Here is a 17872-nt window from a genome sequence, read left to right as displayed (position 1 = left end):
AGAGGAGCAGGGAGGGATGTCCCAGATGAGACAATGGGATGCTGCAGCTTTCAGGTTTGGGCATAGTTATGGTAAGAGCTGTATTTTTGAAGTCAATTGATAACATTGTAACAAGGAAGCATCTCTTCAACCAAAATATTTGGAACTGGTTAAAGAACTTGATCCTGTAGCCTGATGAAAGGTGATGTGACCACACGGGGACTACACCTGGTTCTCATGTGGTTTCAGGGTGAGAAAGGGCCTATGGAGATACAAAGGCTTTGGCCTGCAAGCTCTGGCTGAGTCTGTGGTAAACTCAAGTCAGTTTCTTTCAGCTCTTGACATTTTTCAAGGATGTATTTGGTTGAAAATTACTCTTTTCCTGAATTTTGAATATTGAGCCAAACTTTTTCGTTCACTGTGTGGAAATGAGAATTCTGCTGTTGACATATATCTGAGGGAGGTGGTTCATCCCAAGATAGATGGAGAGTGAAACTGGCTGCAGAGGGTTTTTTAGCATGAACCATCCTGTTGTTTTGGTTTCCTCACGATGATTACTCACCATCTTTTAGTGATCTTGGTTTTGTCAGGCTTCAGTGATTACTCAACTCTCCAGCTCAGTTCAAAAGTTTATTCCTCCAGGTTTTGCATCAGTCTGACAGAGTCTTGTGTTCCATTCTTTTATAGACACAGCTCTTACTGTCACTGCCTCTAGACACTTGGCTCATAATATGCATGACAGGAGAGTAAACTACCTGCAAACCCAGCTGTTAGAGAGAGAAAGAATGGCATTTAACATTAAAACCACAGGTAGGGTTCAATTTATTGTTTTCTAGAACTGAGACAGTTTTAGTACATTTAGACTGGAGTTAACATTACTATTGCTTCAGAAAAAGGTACTATCAGCCTTGGAAATACTAGCAGTATTTTTCCATTTTTGTTGCCCAGCAAAGTACCTTGTCTTATGACAGCAACTGAAGTTTTCTGGAACCAGCTTACAATTGGGACATTGTTAAATTAATCCGTAGGAAAGTTTATTCTTAGGAATGAAAATGATATAATAGATAAAAAAAGTTTATTTTCAGATGTCATTAGAAACAAATGCTGAAGGTCAAGTACATAAAAGCACAACTCAAAGGAATGGGGATACTGACCTTCCTTGCAGTACTTTAGTTACCTGAAACTCATAACCTGAAACTGCCCGGTTTGTTTTGCTCTCTTGGGCTTCTATTTAAATGTTAATATGACTGGTACTAACTGCTGGCTATAAAAGGGTGATGGCTACAGTAAATATAATGGAGATACCCAAAGTAAAACTGGTTTGACTCAGAAAATTGTTCCAGAGTTGCTTATATTTGAAGTAATTTGATTCTAAAGCAAATAGCACCAACTCTGTGAAGGTAACATTTGTCATCATAAAATAACATTACATTGACCCAGAATGTCAGTCTGACATTTGTCTTTGTATCACAATGTTTGTGTTGGGCTTTATGGCTTGGATATTGATTTCTCTGCATATTGCCATTAGTCTTCATAGTCACATTGAATGGTGGAATAGAGAAATCAACAAAATAATGTAAGTGATTTAAAGACATGACAATTTTGTAATTTCTCTCCTATTCAGATGCAATCCTGTGATGGACATGGAGCCGTATTTTGGTGGGTTTAAGCACATGCAGCCAGACTATGAAGTCACTCTTGAACTCGCAAGTGAGGAGACTCAAAAAACTAAAACCACACACAATTCCAGGACGGGGTCTTATGGTGTCAGTATTAGAGTCCAAGGAATTGATGGGCATCCTTACATAGTGCTAAACAATACAGAAGGATTTTTATCAGAAAGTCCTTCTCCTCCTGGAAAAGAACAGCAGGTCATTACTCAGGCTGTAAACAAGCCAACCACAGACTCCAATACTGCTTGTAAGTTGGAGGACAAAACCAATGAACATACAAAGTTTACTGGAATACAACACGTGCAACCCTCTATGCTTAAAAAACTGAAGATAACCACTGTGGAGGAAAAGGAAAGTGGAGTATCAGATTTTAAAGATGAAACAATGAAATCCTCCAGTTTGCTGAATTTTCAAAGACATCCTGAACTTTTACAACCTTATGATCCTGAAAAAAATAACTTGAATTTGGATAATTACCAGTCCTCTGTGTGCAGTAAATCTAAACCTTTTGCAGATGAAAAAACTGAAGCAAAGCCTTGGATTTCCTCCTCTAAGGTAGTGTCCCTACCAAAAACAAATGCATACCTGGCAGAGCCAAGCAAAGCAAGTTCAAAAAAGTTACATTTGAACAGGTCAGTAGAAGATCAAAGTAAGCAGCTGTTGGATTGTCCCAGTAGCAAGATCAGCCCCAGTGAGGGGGTTGTTTCAGAGCCATTTTCACCTGCAGGAGGATCCCCATGTGTCAGTCCCACTTCTTACCCGGAGCCAAGGAAACCCAGACCGGATGTTCTTCCCTTCCGCAGACAGGATTCTACCGGGCCGGTGTTGGATGACTCGCGACAGTCATCGTCCTCATCAGCCACTCCCACCTCTGCAAATTCCCTGTACAGATTCTTGCTTGATGACCAAGAGTATGCCATCTATGCAGACAACGTTAATCGGCACGAGAACAGGAGATACATTCCATTTTTGCCAGGAACCGGCCGGGATATTGACACTGGTTCACTTCCAGGAGTAGATCAGCTAATTGAAAAGTTTGATAAGAAAGTTGATCCTCACCGGAGAGGCAGGTCAGGAAAAAGGAATAGAATTCATCCAGATGATCGTAAAAGATCAAGAAGTGTTGATAGTGCCTTGTCATTAGGTCTTGATGTAAATTCAGGTTATTTAAGTGAGTTCAGTAAAAGCTTGGGTAAGTCAACTGAGCACTTGCTGAGGCCTTCTAAAGTTTGCCTTCGCAAGCAGTTACCCAGAGATCAGAAGTTGCTTTCCAAAGAGATGAAGATTTCTGCTCGAAGTATTGGAAAGCTGCACATGCCTGGTAAAGACCCCGAGAATAACAATTTCAGCTCGTTGCAACATCACAAGCAAAATGGAGCTGATCCTGAGAGCCTGATGAGTAAGTCATCTACACTCCCAGGGCAGAATAAGAGGGAGGAAGTTAAAACAGTGACTTCTACTTTATTGTTGCCAAACCGAATCACAATTCCACCTGATGCAGGAGCCAAGAAGGTTTCTGTGAAAACATGTTCATCTGTCCCTAATATCCAGGTAATTCTGAATTTGTGCTTTAAGCTGTTGTTTGCCCTCTAGCATACACAAACTGTCATGTTGTTAATCACTTATTTTTCTGGTCTTCATGAGAAAAAATTCCCATCACACAGTACTTCCAAAGGGATTGCTCTGGAGAAATGTAAATATAAAAATTATTGTTGTTGTTGTAAGTATAGAAAACATTGTTTGTAGAGCAACTTATTCTTTTACACATGAAGGAAGGTGGTGGGGCCAAAGCAGATTCTTGTAAATGATGTTATGATGATTCTCAAACAAAAATGCACAAAAGTAGAATATGAAAATACTTGTAACTACACAAAATTAGCCTGGGGTTTTTCTTTTGGTGTGGAGTATGGTTTCTTATTGAGCAAGCCAGAACTCCAGAGGATCTTTGAGAACTTTGGGTCAACAGTACATAAATGTTTTCATAATAGAACAGAATGGAGAAGTTCAGTGGTATATGTTGTATTTACAACTGTCACAGGATTGTATCTTTTGACATTTTATCTTGTCCTTTTAGGCAACTCCTGATCTCTTAAAAGGCCAGCAAGATCTTGCACAGCAAACAAATGAGGAGACTGCTAAACAGATCCTTTACAATTACCTTAAGGAAGGGTTAGTAAACATAGTTAATTTTTGGATAGGAGCCTGTATTTCCTCAGTGTTTATTTTCTATTACATTTAAAATGTGAAACAGGGAAGTCAAAGCTACAACTAAATGAAAAGTGTGTTTCACAGTTCTGTATCTCAGCTGTGTCCTCTAAGGCATTACAGGAGCTCAGCATATCCAGGCTCTCAGGACTTATATAAGGTGTTGTGCAGGATATGATTAAATACACTTGAAACTTGTGAATCAGATTCTGTTTTGTCTTTTAAATACTTCTGGAGTTCAACTTCCTATGATATAGAGGTAAATGCAGAATTCAAATTGTTCATCTGGGGAATTTAAGCCTTTGTGTTTTTAAGTAACAACAGAAAAATGTTATTTCATGAGGTTTGACAGAAGCTCTCTTGTTGGTGTGCATTTCATCCTTTATCTACCTGTAACTGTTTAGTTTGGTATTTTCTACTGATGAGTTATTGATAGATAAAGGAAGAAGACATTAATTAAATATATATAATGGATTTAAATTTCTTTGCATTCCTGTTGTAGCAAGTTCTGAGAGCTGTTTCAAATGGTGCAGTAGTCAGGACTTAAAAACCTAGTACTAGTTACTTCTAATTTTGGTATATTTGAATAATATACATGTTAAATATCTGTCTTTCCACAGCTACAATCTTGTAGGAGAGTTTCAACTGAAGAATTCAGTGATTTGTTGTTGTTGGCTTTTTAACAAACCTTTGGGATATAAATTTTTAACCCCTCTCAATAAGAGTTTCAATAAATCATAATTAAGATGATTTGTAAAAGTTCTTATTATTTTTGGGTTTTGTGGTGATTTGCAGTAGTTTGGACACTCTGCATTTGTACTGTTAACAAAATAGTAACTTTGATCATGTCACTGCTTACTTGTGCTGTTTTAGAAGTCCTGATAATGACGATGCAACAAAGAGGAAAGTCAACTTAGTTTTTGAGAAAATTCAGACTTTGAAGTCAAGAGCTGCTGGAAAGACACAGGTAAAGAATTTTGAATTTGCTTTGGCTTGTTTCAAAGTGATGCAATATTCAGAGAGGGCTTTAAAAATTTGAATTCCCTCCCCAACTTCAGCGAGGCTGTTCTTGTTGTCCCCCAGGAGCAGAGCTTAGTTTTGATCATGCACCGAGGTGACTTATGGAAAATCTATTTGCTAACAGATAAGAAATAATGTAAAGAAGTCTACCATGAGACCATTTACATTTTGTTTCTGCATTGTGGAAGGAGAGAGGTGCAAACTTAACATGAACATCAGTAGGTTGTCGGATCAAAGGAAAAGCTGCCATACGTGGCTTTAAAAAGTAGTGGTGGAGCATCTTCTCCTTAGATATAGAAGTGGAGCGAGTATTTTCATTTGTAATTTAGAAAAGCAGTAATGTAGGATATTGTTTAAAAGCCACATTATAATAATAGCATTGGGCAATCTGCCTACTGAAAAGTTTTTGTTTCCTGCTGCAGGGTGCATTGTTTTATCAGTTCTAAAGCAAAGGGAAGAAATGCCCAGTTGTTGCAGCGATGGCATGAGAAGGATGAAATGCTTATTGCTTATTATTTTATCTTGGGCTATAATTAGATAAAATGAAAATCTATTTTGCTTCACGTTCTTTTAATCCAGATAGACATGTACTTTTTCAGGAGATCTTATTTTAAGTGTAGTTGCTCACAGCATAGTTACTCTTTTTAAGAAATCTCTTTCTTAGTACTTGAGTCTGGAGCAGTGAATAAAAATGTTAGGCACATGCACATAGAATTTCTTAGGTATCTGCAGAGATAAATATTAATCTGTTGATTGCAGTGAGACAGATGTGGAGTGAGAGACTCACATAACTATTGTTATTTATTACAGCCCCCCTTTTTTCTGGGGTGGGTGGGTGGCAAAATGCATCCTAAGAAATTACCTAAAAAAGGTATTTGAAAATCTATCTTGACATAAGAATTCCCTTGATGTCCATTTTGCATAATTAGAAATATCTCAGTCAAATTTGGGCCCACATGTTTGTGAGTTGATTCATATGTTGCCTAATTTGAATTTTTGTTTAGGTTTGTGTATTTCCTGTTTTACTGACAACTTGCTTGAGGAATTATCAAGAAGTTTTATGAAAATCAAATCATGGTTCCTTTGAAAATCTTAGCTTGGCCTGACCCATATGAAAGTCCCTGGTGAGCTCAGGCAGTTGATGCTACACTTTGTTAGTCCTGCTTGTGTCTCTGCTGTACATTTAAAAAACCAAAACTAGTCTCAAAGAATATCTTGGATTTATGGTAATAAATTTCTCTACTTAATTGTAGGTTTCGGATTCTTCAGCTGAAGTAAAAGCATTGGCAGAACAAAAAGCAGAACTTGAAAGGAAAGTGGAAGAATTAGAGAAAAAACTGGATCTGGAAATTAGGGTATGGCACTTTGTTGTTGTAATGCCTTTGACTATTTCAAATACACTTTTCTAAGGAAGTGACAGCTGGTCAACCAGCTGAATCTCTTTTGCTTCATATATTTCTTAATCCAATATACCTGTGCTTTTACAGAAGGCTTTCTATATTAAGTGTGGTTGCTCATTTTTTGACAAATGTCTTTCTTGTCAGTATTTGAGAAGGAGTTTTGGAGCAGTGAACAAAACTGCTAGGCATGTGCATAAAATATCTTGGGTGTCTGCTGAGGTAGATGTTAATTTGTTGATTGTGTTGAGGCAGACACAGGCTGAGTTAAACTGTTACTCATGTGGCTGCTGTTATCTTGCTTAACTTTGGTGTACAAAATTCAGAATCAGCAAAATTCCAAAGAAGAGAGAGATGCTACACGAGCAAGCCTGAAAGATCTTCAGCTGCAGCTTGATGAAAGTGTACGTGAAAAGGAAGCCCTAAAAAAGCAGCTGGAAGAAAATGAGAAGGAACTCAGGCACAACCTGGAGGAGTGAGTTAATTGTCGAATAGTTATCATTGGAATTTGTACCTTTCCTTAAATCTTTTGGAGTAAAGGTACCTGTGTCCCCTGAGTATGTTGATGGGATGTTTTTGGAGTATCTGGAAGGAAGAGAAGGATTGCTGAATTTATAGTCTGCCTCTTAGTGCAGATTGTAGTATTTCATGGTCATAATACATAGCTTGAATCTCCGAAATGTGGGAACACTTGAATGACTAGAGTACCAGATTTGAATTAAAATGCAACTTCCCTCTTAAATACCTACTTAGAAGATTTCTCATTTTTACCCCTCTGACATTTAATTTTTTTACCTTGTTATATCCCATTCTCTTGTGGGCAGCATGGGAATAGATCTGTGTATCTTTTTAGTACTTGAATGAACCAATTAGTATTTCTACAAATTAAAAAATCTTGTCTGATTTTTACTGATAAGGCTTTTTCAAGTGAAGATGGAACAGGAGCAGCACCAGACTGAGATCAGAGATCTTCAGGACCAGCTCTCCGAGATGCACGATGAACTGGATAATGCAAAACACACTGACCAAGGGGAGAAGGAGATTCTCATTGAGGTTAGTTATAAAGTACCAGGAGAATGAAAAAATTTGAAGAATTTCATGAGAAGTGGGAACTAGGACACAGGTAGAAGAAATATATGCCTTTGCTTTTCCCGTTCCATTAATCCAAAATAATATACTGTTATTAAGTGACTTGAGAGAACATACTATAAGAGGTACGTTAACACTGAAAGGAATATAAAGTGTAAGTACCATTGTTTTAGAGAACAGGAGAAGAAATAACTTAATGCTTGAGGGACAGTTACATTGTCCATTATTACCAGATAATCATATGAGTCAGTTTTGCCAATTAGGATTTGAGGTCAAAACAGGGAAGATCAGTTTAAAGAAGGCATAAAAATTAGCAAGGCCAGATGAGATTCAACTAAGAAAATGAAAAGAACTCACCAAAGCAGTCTAAATTGTTGACTTTCTATTGATGGGATCAGGAGGAAAAGAGAGGGGATAGTCTGGAGAGGAACAAGAGTTCTGGGTTTTCTGTCACCTTGGGATGCAACATGAGTTGGCTGTAGCCCTCATTGTATTCATGCACTGATGATGAAATACAGAACACAGCTTGTTAAATTCGTTGATAAGGGTGTGTGAAAGTATCAGTGCACAAATGTTACAGAAGATTAGAATTCAGAATGCCTTAATGCTCTGAAGTACCAAGACAATTAACTTGTCTTAACACTAGTGTAAAGAAGAAATAGGGAGCAAAGCATAGACAATAGATATCAGGAATATTAAAGATGGTTGCACACAAGACCTGGTGAGTCGAATAATTAGCTTGTTATGTACAGGTGAGAATTGATTACTCTCTGAAGTTACTGTCTTAAATCTCAGCACTGTAGTTGAAAGTTGTTCATAAGTATGGGAATATCTCAAGTGATGGTGGCAGTACTGAAAAACATTGCCTATGAAGGAGGACTTAAACCTGAATGGAGGAGTGAGAGGAGATTCTGAAAAAGCATCTTACAGAATGTTGCTGTAATGGTGATAGTGATCAATATTTCTGTGTTGTGTGGAGGTAGAGTAAGAAAAGAGAGACTTAGCATCAAAGAGTTAGAGTAAGTGTTGGGGAAAGTTTCTGTTAATACTGGTAATTAAATACTGGAATTTGGCTCTCTGGGATAGTAGTAGAACCCCTCTCATTGTAGACTTTTAAGGACAAAGCAGGTATGTGTCAGGAATGGCTTCGATGTACCGATCCTGCTTCAGTGCAGGGGAAGTCTGCAGTCTTTTTGAAAGTACAATTATTCACAGCTTGAGAAAGAGCAAATTAGATAATTCTTGAAGCTGTGCATTTTCAATTTTTGCTGTTATTTCATGCATGTGTCTTTATTCTTCATGCTTACTGACTACCCACTTCCTTCCCTGCAGTTTGGAGAGCGGAAATGATTTCTAGAGTGAACATGGTGGGAGGAGGAAGGGTGTGAAAACATGGACTCTGGTTTGGAGCCACTTGTTTTGTCTTCAGCACTTGGAGAAGCAACTTTATTATTTCCAGTAGAAAATGAAACAAAGAAATACCATTGGGTTTGCTTCTCTTGCCGTGTGGGAAAAAATGTTTTGTCTTTGTTTTTATCTGTGTCTTTGCTACTGAAAGTAGGACTTGGGAAGTTGTTAAATTGCAACCTCCATTTGACTCCTGCTTTATTTACAGATGGTGTAACATACACCATCAAAATCTTTTGATAGTTCTTACAGCATCAGATACACTGACCTATTATATAAAACATCAGCTACACATTATACTTCTAATAATCTTAGGGTTTAGTAAATTTTTAGCTTACTAGAAAACATGTGTCCATCATATGAAACAAAGTTGGCCTTGGAGAGCTTACATGCCTTCCTTCTCTGAAACACAACTGTAACATCCCTGGGGGCTGTTTGTCACACATTTGTGTTTAATTTTGGGCTTTAGGAGCTGATGCAAATGAAGCAGGATCTGCAAGAAATATTAATAGCAAAAGATCAACAAGAAGAGATTTTGAGAAAAAGAGAGAGAGAGCTCACAGCTTTAAAAGGAGCCCTTAAAGAGGAAGTATCCAGCCATGACACAGAGATGGACAAACTTAAAGAGCAACACGATAAAGAACTGCTCGATCTACGACAGAGCCTGGAGAAAGCAACAGAGGTACGTAAGTGATTACAATTAATCTCTACATGGAAAAATCTTACCTCTCAGATGTCTTATAGTAGAGTCTTTCAGATACTACTATTTTCTTAGCAAAATGAATAGGCAGAGATTCAGGCTAAGGGATTCTTAGCTGCTGAGAATAAGTTCTATTTCATATACATCTAAAGTTTTGATTGTTTGTCACAGCTGAAGTTGTGGGCCTTTCTTCAAGCAGTTATTTACTACATTTGCTTAATTGCAAACTTTGAGAGAGAATAGATTGGAGTATAATACAGAGGACCATTTGCTTGTCTTCGGTTAAACAGAACCACAGAAACCTTGAGGATGCCCTGAGGAGCACCAGTGGGATTTGCTGCTTTGCCAGTGGGGCTGTTGAAATTACAGTTGTGCCACATCCTGTTCCCTGGTCACATTGTTCCACCTTGTCCATTCAACTACTTAGTACTAATGTGGGGTTTTTGTTTTATTTTGTCCTTTTCATTTATTGAACTTAGGTTGTTTACTGAATGGTCAAAGGAGTGCCAGCACAAGGGAAACGGCAGGGATTTGGGTGTTTTGAATCAGACAGGAAGAAAACAGGACCAAAGGAACTGCCCCTTCCACTATCAGCAGGAAGTCTTTGTGAGGGGGAGAATAGGAACAGGTTTCAGATGTGCTTATCTGTTACTGTTTTCCAAAAGATGTCTTTTGTGAATTTTTCTTTGCAGAGACAGCAGTTACGAATATATTGAAATATTTTTTGATAAGGGGTTGTTCTCATAAAACTTTGAGCATTATATTTACAATGACAGCTATTTGTGTCTTTTCTGTATTCCTTTCCCTCATTTTATTTGTCACGTTTAAGAAAATTTTTACAGGCAAATTGTGCCTGAGGAATGTAAGTCAGAACTGTAGACCCAGTTTTAAGCTTAGAAGTGTCCATGCTAATTTATGTCTCTTATCTATACCTCCTTGGACTTAAGTGAGTTGTAGTCATGATACTAGTGATGACCTAAAACATAATGTAGAACTTAGTTAAAATTAAACTTGAAACTTGAAAGCGGTTTCCAAAGCTTTATAGGCTTTATGAGTAAAATAGGAGCATATGTGGAAGATGCTGGATAGATACTGTATGAGTGAACTCTGATAAGGATTATCCTTTTAAAGGATTGCTTTTAAATGTGCAGTTTTCTTCAGAGGTTAGAAAACTTTGTATGTGCTGAGTTGTTTATGCAGCCTAGGACTTGTACTTGAGATTGTTCAGCTTTGCTTGAAAGTGTTGTTTCTCTTTGTTTACATCATCATGAAGATATTTGACTCATCTGAGCTGCTTGAACTGAATTAATTTTTTAATTTGAGAGAAAAGTAGAACGTTTAAATTATCATTTTTTATTATACAGTAATTGTAGTGACAGCTCAACCTCAATGAACCATCTTTCAAAGTTAGTGCCTGGTAATTTACTGTATTTCAATTATGGAACTGTAATTACAACTGACAAGAAATGAAAGAGTAGTCTGTTCAGCATAACAATGACACAGTCTGGGAAATGGCTCTTTGACTGGGTTGCTGTGGCCTAGAGATAGTTATAAATAGCATTTATTTACTTGCATGACACAGTCTACCTAATAGTAAATTTAATAGTAAATGTAATGAGGTGTTCAAAAGTGAAATATATTTGATTAATGTTGCTCTAAGCACCAATTCTCTTCTGGTTTTAGTTCAAGTGATTTTGGATTTTATTTGAAGTAAAAGTTTAATTGGAAGGTGGTGTTTTGGGTTTTTTCTGTTTGTGTGTTTGTTGTTTTAAATCTTACTGGTATATGTACTCTTAAAGAATTTTTTCAAGCACAGCACTACCTTTATGCCTGCTGGTTGGGAGTAGTTGTTTAGTTTGATACATTGTCTATCAGGAACCTATAAGTTAGCTTATAAGTTATAACTTATAAGTTAGCTGAGTGATCTGCTGTGATCTTATATATGATGTTAATTATTTGGTTTATAATTAATCTGAAATATCCAGTTGAAACTGCTTGACCTGTTAAATTTATTATTTTTTAAATATTATTGCAAGCTGGAATGATTCATACTGGATGGTGGGATACAAGAAATTTACATCAGAGATTAGTGGAAAAGGCCATTCTGTTGTATGTGGTGAGGAGAATAGGGGTGTGAATGCTGTAATAGTGGTTTGTCACACAGAAAATGGGTACTGATGTTTGAAAGATCAGGTTCTGTTGGAACATGGATGTACAAGAGTGTTGGCACTTATGTTGCTTCTGGATCATCTAAATTGGTACAATGAATAAAGGTATTTGAGGATATGTATATAGGCTGTGAAGGAAGGTTTTGCAGGGACAAAGAAGTAGTTTTTATGCCAGTGTTAAATCAACAGAATACTGAGCTGCTGGAGACATCAGGTAGGTTGGCAAGTACTGTACAGTGCATTTAGTCTGTGTGGTTAGAATGGCCCTTAGATCTGTCTTGAAGTAATATTAGAAACATACTCAAGGTCATCCAAGAGAAGAACAGTGCAGGGTTGTCTGTCATGTATGATTCTGTTCTCATGGTGTGATGCTACGTTGGGGGGTTTTGTTGGATTTTTATTGTTGTTTGTTTTCTGGTTTTGTTTTGTTTTTTTTTAATTGAGATTTTTATACAAAGACACAGGTACTAACTTTGTTTGCTATAGTTTATCTTTTTAATGTTTTTTTGCTTCTGGTGGTCTTCAGATGGCTGTATTATCTTGACTTCATTTCTTAAGATGAAGACTCAGATCAGGCTACTTCCATTTAACAAGAGTAAAACTCCCATAATGTACCTCTGTGGGATAATGATTGCCTTGAATAATAAATTAAGAAATTAATGTCTTTCTGATTAAGAATGGATTCTTTATAATCTCAGTGCTAGAACAGAAATTAATATGCATTCCCTCCAGTTCTTCATGTAGTACAAACGATTTCTGTTACTTAATCTGCCCCTGTAACATCACAGTCCAGAGCTGTCCTGCTTTAACCACGAGTGCTCTGGCACTGTAAATGAAGTGCCACTGTTTCAGTAAAATTTGGAAACAGCTTTTGGAATGTAATACTGCAGGTAAAAGGTTGTAACTTACTGCAACTAGTACTGTTCAAATTCCACTGGAACTGTATCAGCTCAGGAAGGCAGTTGGAAATGCACAGCACTTCAAACCTGTGTGTGTGTTTGAGAAGCACTGCACAAACTCTGCTGCTCAGGAAAAGCTGTAATCATCATGTTATGAAGAGGCTTATCTAAGCCTGACCTCGATTGGTTTATTCAGCATTTGTCATATGTCTGACCTTGCTCTGAAAATGGTTAAAACAGAGTTTAGAGCTGATTAATTTATCAACACATGTAAGAATGCAATGAACTGTGTGGTCACATGACCTTTAGCTGACATGTGTGTGTTTGACATGTGATAGGATTAAAGAGAAGAAGGAATCTGACCACAGCAAAAGGCAGTGGTTGCCTTCTGTACGTTATGAACTGAAAGTGTACTCCTTTAAGATTAGAAAGTAATATAAAATTTTGAGTATTATATACAGTAAGAAGCATTGGGTTTGGTTTTTCCCCATCTTGTGAATTTAGGTGAATTTAGCACAGAGCTGTAGGGACCTTTGAAATGAAAGGAACTGTTGAATCTTTTTCTGCCTAATCTGATAATATGATGCTTCTTCCTCATAGCTAATAAAAATCCCCACATGGAGCAGAAGCTTAACAGAAACTTCAGTGTTGTAAATGATACTGATTTTTTGTAGAAATGGCTTGGAATACATAGTTTAAATGTAAAATGAAACATAATTTAGTATATTCTGAGAACTATTTTGGTATAAGTCTGTACAAACCCAAGATCCTCAGAGTCAAGTGAAGATACAACTGTGGAGCCTTGCAGAGACTTTGTTACTGAAAGTGATACACAGATTTAATGTGTATACCTGTAAAATTTTATATATGTGAAAAAACCCAATAGGATCCCAGCTACCTTCTGCCACTCTAAGGTGAAATCTTGGAGTTATAATAAATCACATTAAAAATCCATGGTCTTGACAGCAGTAAAAGAAACAAATTATATGATAAGGATTACTTGGGCATGAGAACATTGTTATACCCTTGTATGCAAACATCTGTAACTCCTCTGAATCTGCATCCTGAATGCTGAGTCTAGTCCATTCATCTCAAACAACATACACAGCAATTGGAAAAGATTTAGAGAAGACGAACCAGGATTTCAAGTGCCACTGGTGGTATTTTCTTTCCTCTGCTTGCCTGAGGCAGCTTTTGCCATGTTGAGAAAACACTTGCTTTGTGTCGGTGGAAGGAGCTGGTTGGGTTGGTAACTGATCTGAGTGCAGAGTCAAATAGTGGAGCGACTGGTCCAAGTCAGTGTTTCATCTTGCATGACATAACCCCTCTCCTCCCTCCATTTTCTGCCCTCTTCCAGCAGCCTTCTAAAAGCCTGGTATGTCTGATTGGTTTTCAGTGTGGCACAAACACAGATGGAGAGGGGGAAGAGGGAGGGTGTGCAGACAGCAGTGTGATGGTGGAAGGAAGGCTGCAGGCACTCCTCAAATAGACATCATTATTGGAAACATATTTTAGAGCTGTACATGGAAAATTTGGGAGACATTTAATTTGTTTTGCTGTAACTGTTCTGTGTGTGCAAAGGAAGTTGTTTGGTAATAGCATCATGCATGTTTTTAGGCATTTATAAATAAAGTACCAAACAAATTATGGAATATTAGCTGTGTTGTCAACAAGGATATAAAATGTGCCTCTAAAATGCACTGAAGATGTAACTTGGTGACTGTGTCTTTAAGTTCTGCCTCCTCTGGTCTTTAATTTATGTGCAATTTGCTCCTCCATTTAGTTAGTGGGTATGTGTGTGTTTGGATGCAGACAGTGCCATGAAACTACAAATGAGTGAGTTTTATACTGTCTGGAGAGTCAGTAAAGTTTCTGAGCAAAACTGCCCTGCAAAGCTCTGTTTGAGTTGGATTGGACCACAGCTATACAGTATATAAAAAAATTATGTTTTATCTGTAATAATCATTTCACTACCGTAAGCCTTACTCTGCTAGGACTATTTGAGTTACTGGATTGGGAAGGGGGGTTGTTTGTGGAGATTTTTTGTGTTTCTGAAACTTGGCAAGAGCCTGTGCAGCCAGGTAGTTCTTTAATGCCATCAGGAGGATCCCTAATCCTTATCAGCAGAAGACAGTATGTGTATTCAGGTGGTTTGTCCTGTGAAAGTCTATGTTTTTTTGCATATGCATGTGAAGTGTTTGACTGTCAAACAGTAGGGAACAATGTGAACACGGAATTAGTTAATATTTTACTCTCGTCTTTGCAACAACTTCTGACCTTCAAAAAACTGTTAGTATAAGCCAGTCTGAGTATGTCATGATACATGGCCAGGGGGATAATATGACATTGATACAGGGACTGGTTGAGAAGTTAATACTTTCCTGGCTCTGGATTTTATAACTCTGTAAATGTAGGGTCATGCCTAAATTGGAAAATTTTGCTTAATATGCTCTGTGTAAAAGAGGGTTGTGTTTCCAGTCTTAAAATGTAGACATTTAAATGTTTTATCACCTCTCATAAATGAAAACCTAAATAGTTTTGGAAATAATATTAAGGAGATGTTACTTTTTCAATCACTGAAAATGACCTTGGGAAGAAAACAAATCTTTTCTCTAAACTGTCACAAGTGAATTTTTAATCCATTACTAGAATTGCTCCAGCTGAAATGAAAGACAGTCTGACTTGCTTGCTTACTGAAGTACAGCTGAGAATTTAAGCTGATTGCAGCATACCTCACTAAGAGAGAAAAAACACTGACCCTTTTTCACAGACAGAATCATTTCACAGACTCTTCTGAGCTGGAAGGGACCCACAAGAATCATCAATAAGTAACTAATAATAGTTGACTCTCAAAGCCATAGCCATGTGTTAAAAGTTGACCAGGTCTCATTTTGAGATCATTGGAAGAATTAATGCAATCAGTGTAAGGTAAAAACAGTAAGTAAAGCCATTAGGCCATTTAGTCTCTTTTCCAGAATCTTGGGGGGTTGTTTAATGTTGGTTTTTTCCTTTTTTTGGAGGGGTCTTGGAAAGCTGTTTCTGGATGGGTTGGTAGCCTGACATTCCATTTTGCTTTTATGGAGTTTTCATATTCCTTTTGTAGAGATGGATTTATTTTCCATACTACCCAGTGTTGCAGTGTTTTTCATCCCAGGGCTTCCAACTGCTTCAAGAAATAATGAGGTTAAAAGAGTTGCCTAAAGGTACACAGTGGGTAAAAATACTGGAACTATAAACAGAGCTGCAAACAGAAATAAAACCCTGTTATTTACATTCATGAGCTTTGAAAACTAGATGACTATAGCAAAATAATACTGATTTCAGAAGTTCTCTTTGCAGAGGAACTGATAATGATTACAGTTAAAAGGTTGTCCCTGTGTTGAGTCTCACCACATTTGTCTTTTTTGCTTGGGTGTCAGTCTTTGGGTGTAGAATGGTTTGAGGTTTTTTTCTTTCTTTGGAAATCATCTGCATGTTACCTTGGGAAGTCAGTGTCTAGTTTTTTTATATAAACTGTTTTGTTTATATACAAAAAGAGAGGAAAAGACAACAGAAAGGGATTTGATATCTCTTTGAAGCCACATGAAACCTGTTATGTAGAGTTGGATAAGTTAAACAACCAGTGCATCAGCCTAAAAAGGTGGCCCATTGGTCTGCAGACCTGGTTTCAGCAGCCAGTATCTGCCTTGGTACCTTAGGTGTTCTACACCAGGAACAGAATGAAGTGAGCAGCAACACCTTGCCCTTTTTACCTGAAGACTTTGGAAGATGATCCTGTCATTTGCTTTGATTCCACAAGCATGAGTACAAAAAGAATATTTCAAAGTGTTACTACGATTAAAATGCTCTGGTTTGTGCTCTAGCTCATTTTGAATGGAGATTTTAGGTTTGTACTTCAGGTATGGCAATTAAAGAACAGTTAATTTGTTGAGCTAGTTTTACTCATTTGAACTTGAGTCTGAAGGGAAATGTAAAGGTTTTTAGGAAACTTTTTTGAGTTGTGCCTGATAAACAGTGGATCTAACCAAAATGTAGTTATTCTAACATGCTGTGGATGAGATACTTCACCCCCACACACTTCAGCTCTTCCTGTGGCTTGTAAAAGGACACTCCTGTGTCCTGTAGTTGCTGCCAAAGGGGAGTTCCACCAGCTGAAACACTGGAGTTGGCCAAAACCGCTTTTTAATGATCACTTACACAACCACACTCGTGTCTTTGCCAGTGTTGAGGGTGTGGTTAAAAAAAAGAAGGTGTGAAGCCACAGAACATTTTCTGCATTCCTATCCAGGAGTATTTTTTTCCTGTATTCAGGTTGAAATAGAAGATTTTATTTATATCTCAGGGGCCTTGTTTGATTTTAATGCCTTTTATACTATCTAAGCTTCATCTCTGATTCTTTAAATCTGTTCACTGCTTGCACCAAAGTTGAGAGTAGAATAGTATAGAAATTTATTTGCTTTGCTGAGCTTTGTGCAGGAAAGAAGGTGGAACAATATTTATTGCTTAATTTAAACTTGGTCTTGACTAAATTTAATACATTTTAAAATACTTCTGGACACATATCTAACAATATACAAGGACACAAACCCAAACTTTATTAGATTAATTTCTTTTTAGGCAAAACACCTAAAAAGAGCAGGATGGGAAGTGAGGAAAATGAATTTCACTGCTGAAGTTCCGTGATGGAGGGGAACTTCTCTAGGCCTAAAGCTGAAAACCAAATGCCACATGCCTATAAACTCCAGCAGCTGTGACTGTGGGCTCAGATAAGCAGACCTATGCTAGGGAAACTTTGTCAGATGTACATACCAAATAAACAGTACCCACATATATATTTATTTATCTATGTACATATGTATATATATTGCATTCTCTCACTTTCTTCTCATCTGAGTTAAATGTAGTTTGTACTCAAGCACAATATTTCATTTTTCAATTTTTTTTTCCAGACTTAGTCAGTTCCTGCACTCTGTACATACTAACAAAAACTTCTTCTGAAGGCGAAATTCTATTGATTTTTTTCACAAACTAATTTATTCTCCCAGCGTAGCTTATGAGGAATGTTATCTCCTGTATTAAGTATAGGGAATGAGGAGGTAGAGAGATTAATGTTAAAAGGATCCTTTAGTTGTGCCTGTTCAGACTGAAGTGCCTTGGTTAACATCACGTTAACCATTATATAGTCCTTGAGATATTCAGGGTACAATTTTTGCTGACTTTAGTTGCAACTGTGCATTCAAAGTGTTTGGAAACCAAACCCCAGTGTCTCAAATCAAGCACCAAGGAAATTAAGGAGCGTGCAGTTACTGATCCCCTCTGGAAAGTTTTAGCTGAG

At 37.3% G+C, this 17872-nt stretch overlaps 1 protein-coding gene across 5 annotated transcripts in view; it reads left to right on the top strand.

Annotated features, from left to right (window-relative positions):
* CGNL1 (cingulin like 1) overlaps nucleotides 1-17872 on the top strand; it is a 56197-nt gene that overhangs the window by 10877 nt on the left and 27448 nt on the right. For 4 of the 5 annotated variants that reach the window (XM_071568367.1, XM_071568363.1, XM_071568365.1 and 1 more), the window contains 8 exons: nucleotides 667-789; nucleotides 1604-3203; nucleotides 3727-3821; nucleotides 4731-4824; nucleotides 6131-6232; nucleotides 6601-6749; nucleotides 7192-7327; nucleotides 9240-9452. In XM_071568367.1, coding sequence (XP_071424468.1) covers nucleotides 1617-3203; nucleotides 3727-3821; nucleotides 4731-4824; nucleotides 6131-6232; nucleotides 6601-6749; nucleotides 7192-7327; nucleotides 9240-9452 — 2376 coding nt within the window. In that variant the 5' untranslated portion in view covers nucleotides 667-789; nucleotides 1604-1616. The remainder of the gene's footprint in view (nucleotides 1-666; nucleotides 790-1603; nucleotides 3204-3726; nucleotides 3822-4730; nucleotides 4825-6130; nucleotides 6233-6600; nucleotides 6750-7191; nucleotides 7328-9239; nucleotides 9453-17872) is intronic. The other variant, XM_071568366.1, reaches the window with a different exon arrangement.

This window comes from Pithys albifrons, chromosome 13, assembly GCF_047495875.1.
Source record: "Pithys albifrons albifrons isolate INPA30051 chromosome 13, PitAlb_v1, whole genome shotgun sequence".
NCBI classification, from domain to species: domain Eukaryota; kingdom Metazoa; phylum Chordata; class Aves; order Passeriformes; family Thamnophilidae; genus Pithys; species Pithys albifrons.
The sequence above is the reverse complement of the archived record's forward strand: the minus strand, read 5'-3'. Positions and strand labels throughout refer to the sequence as shown.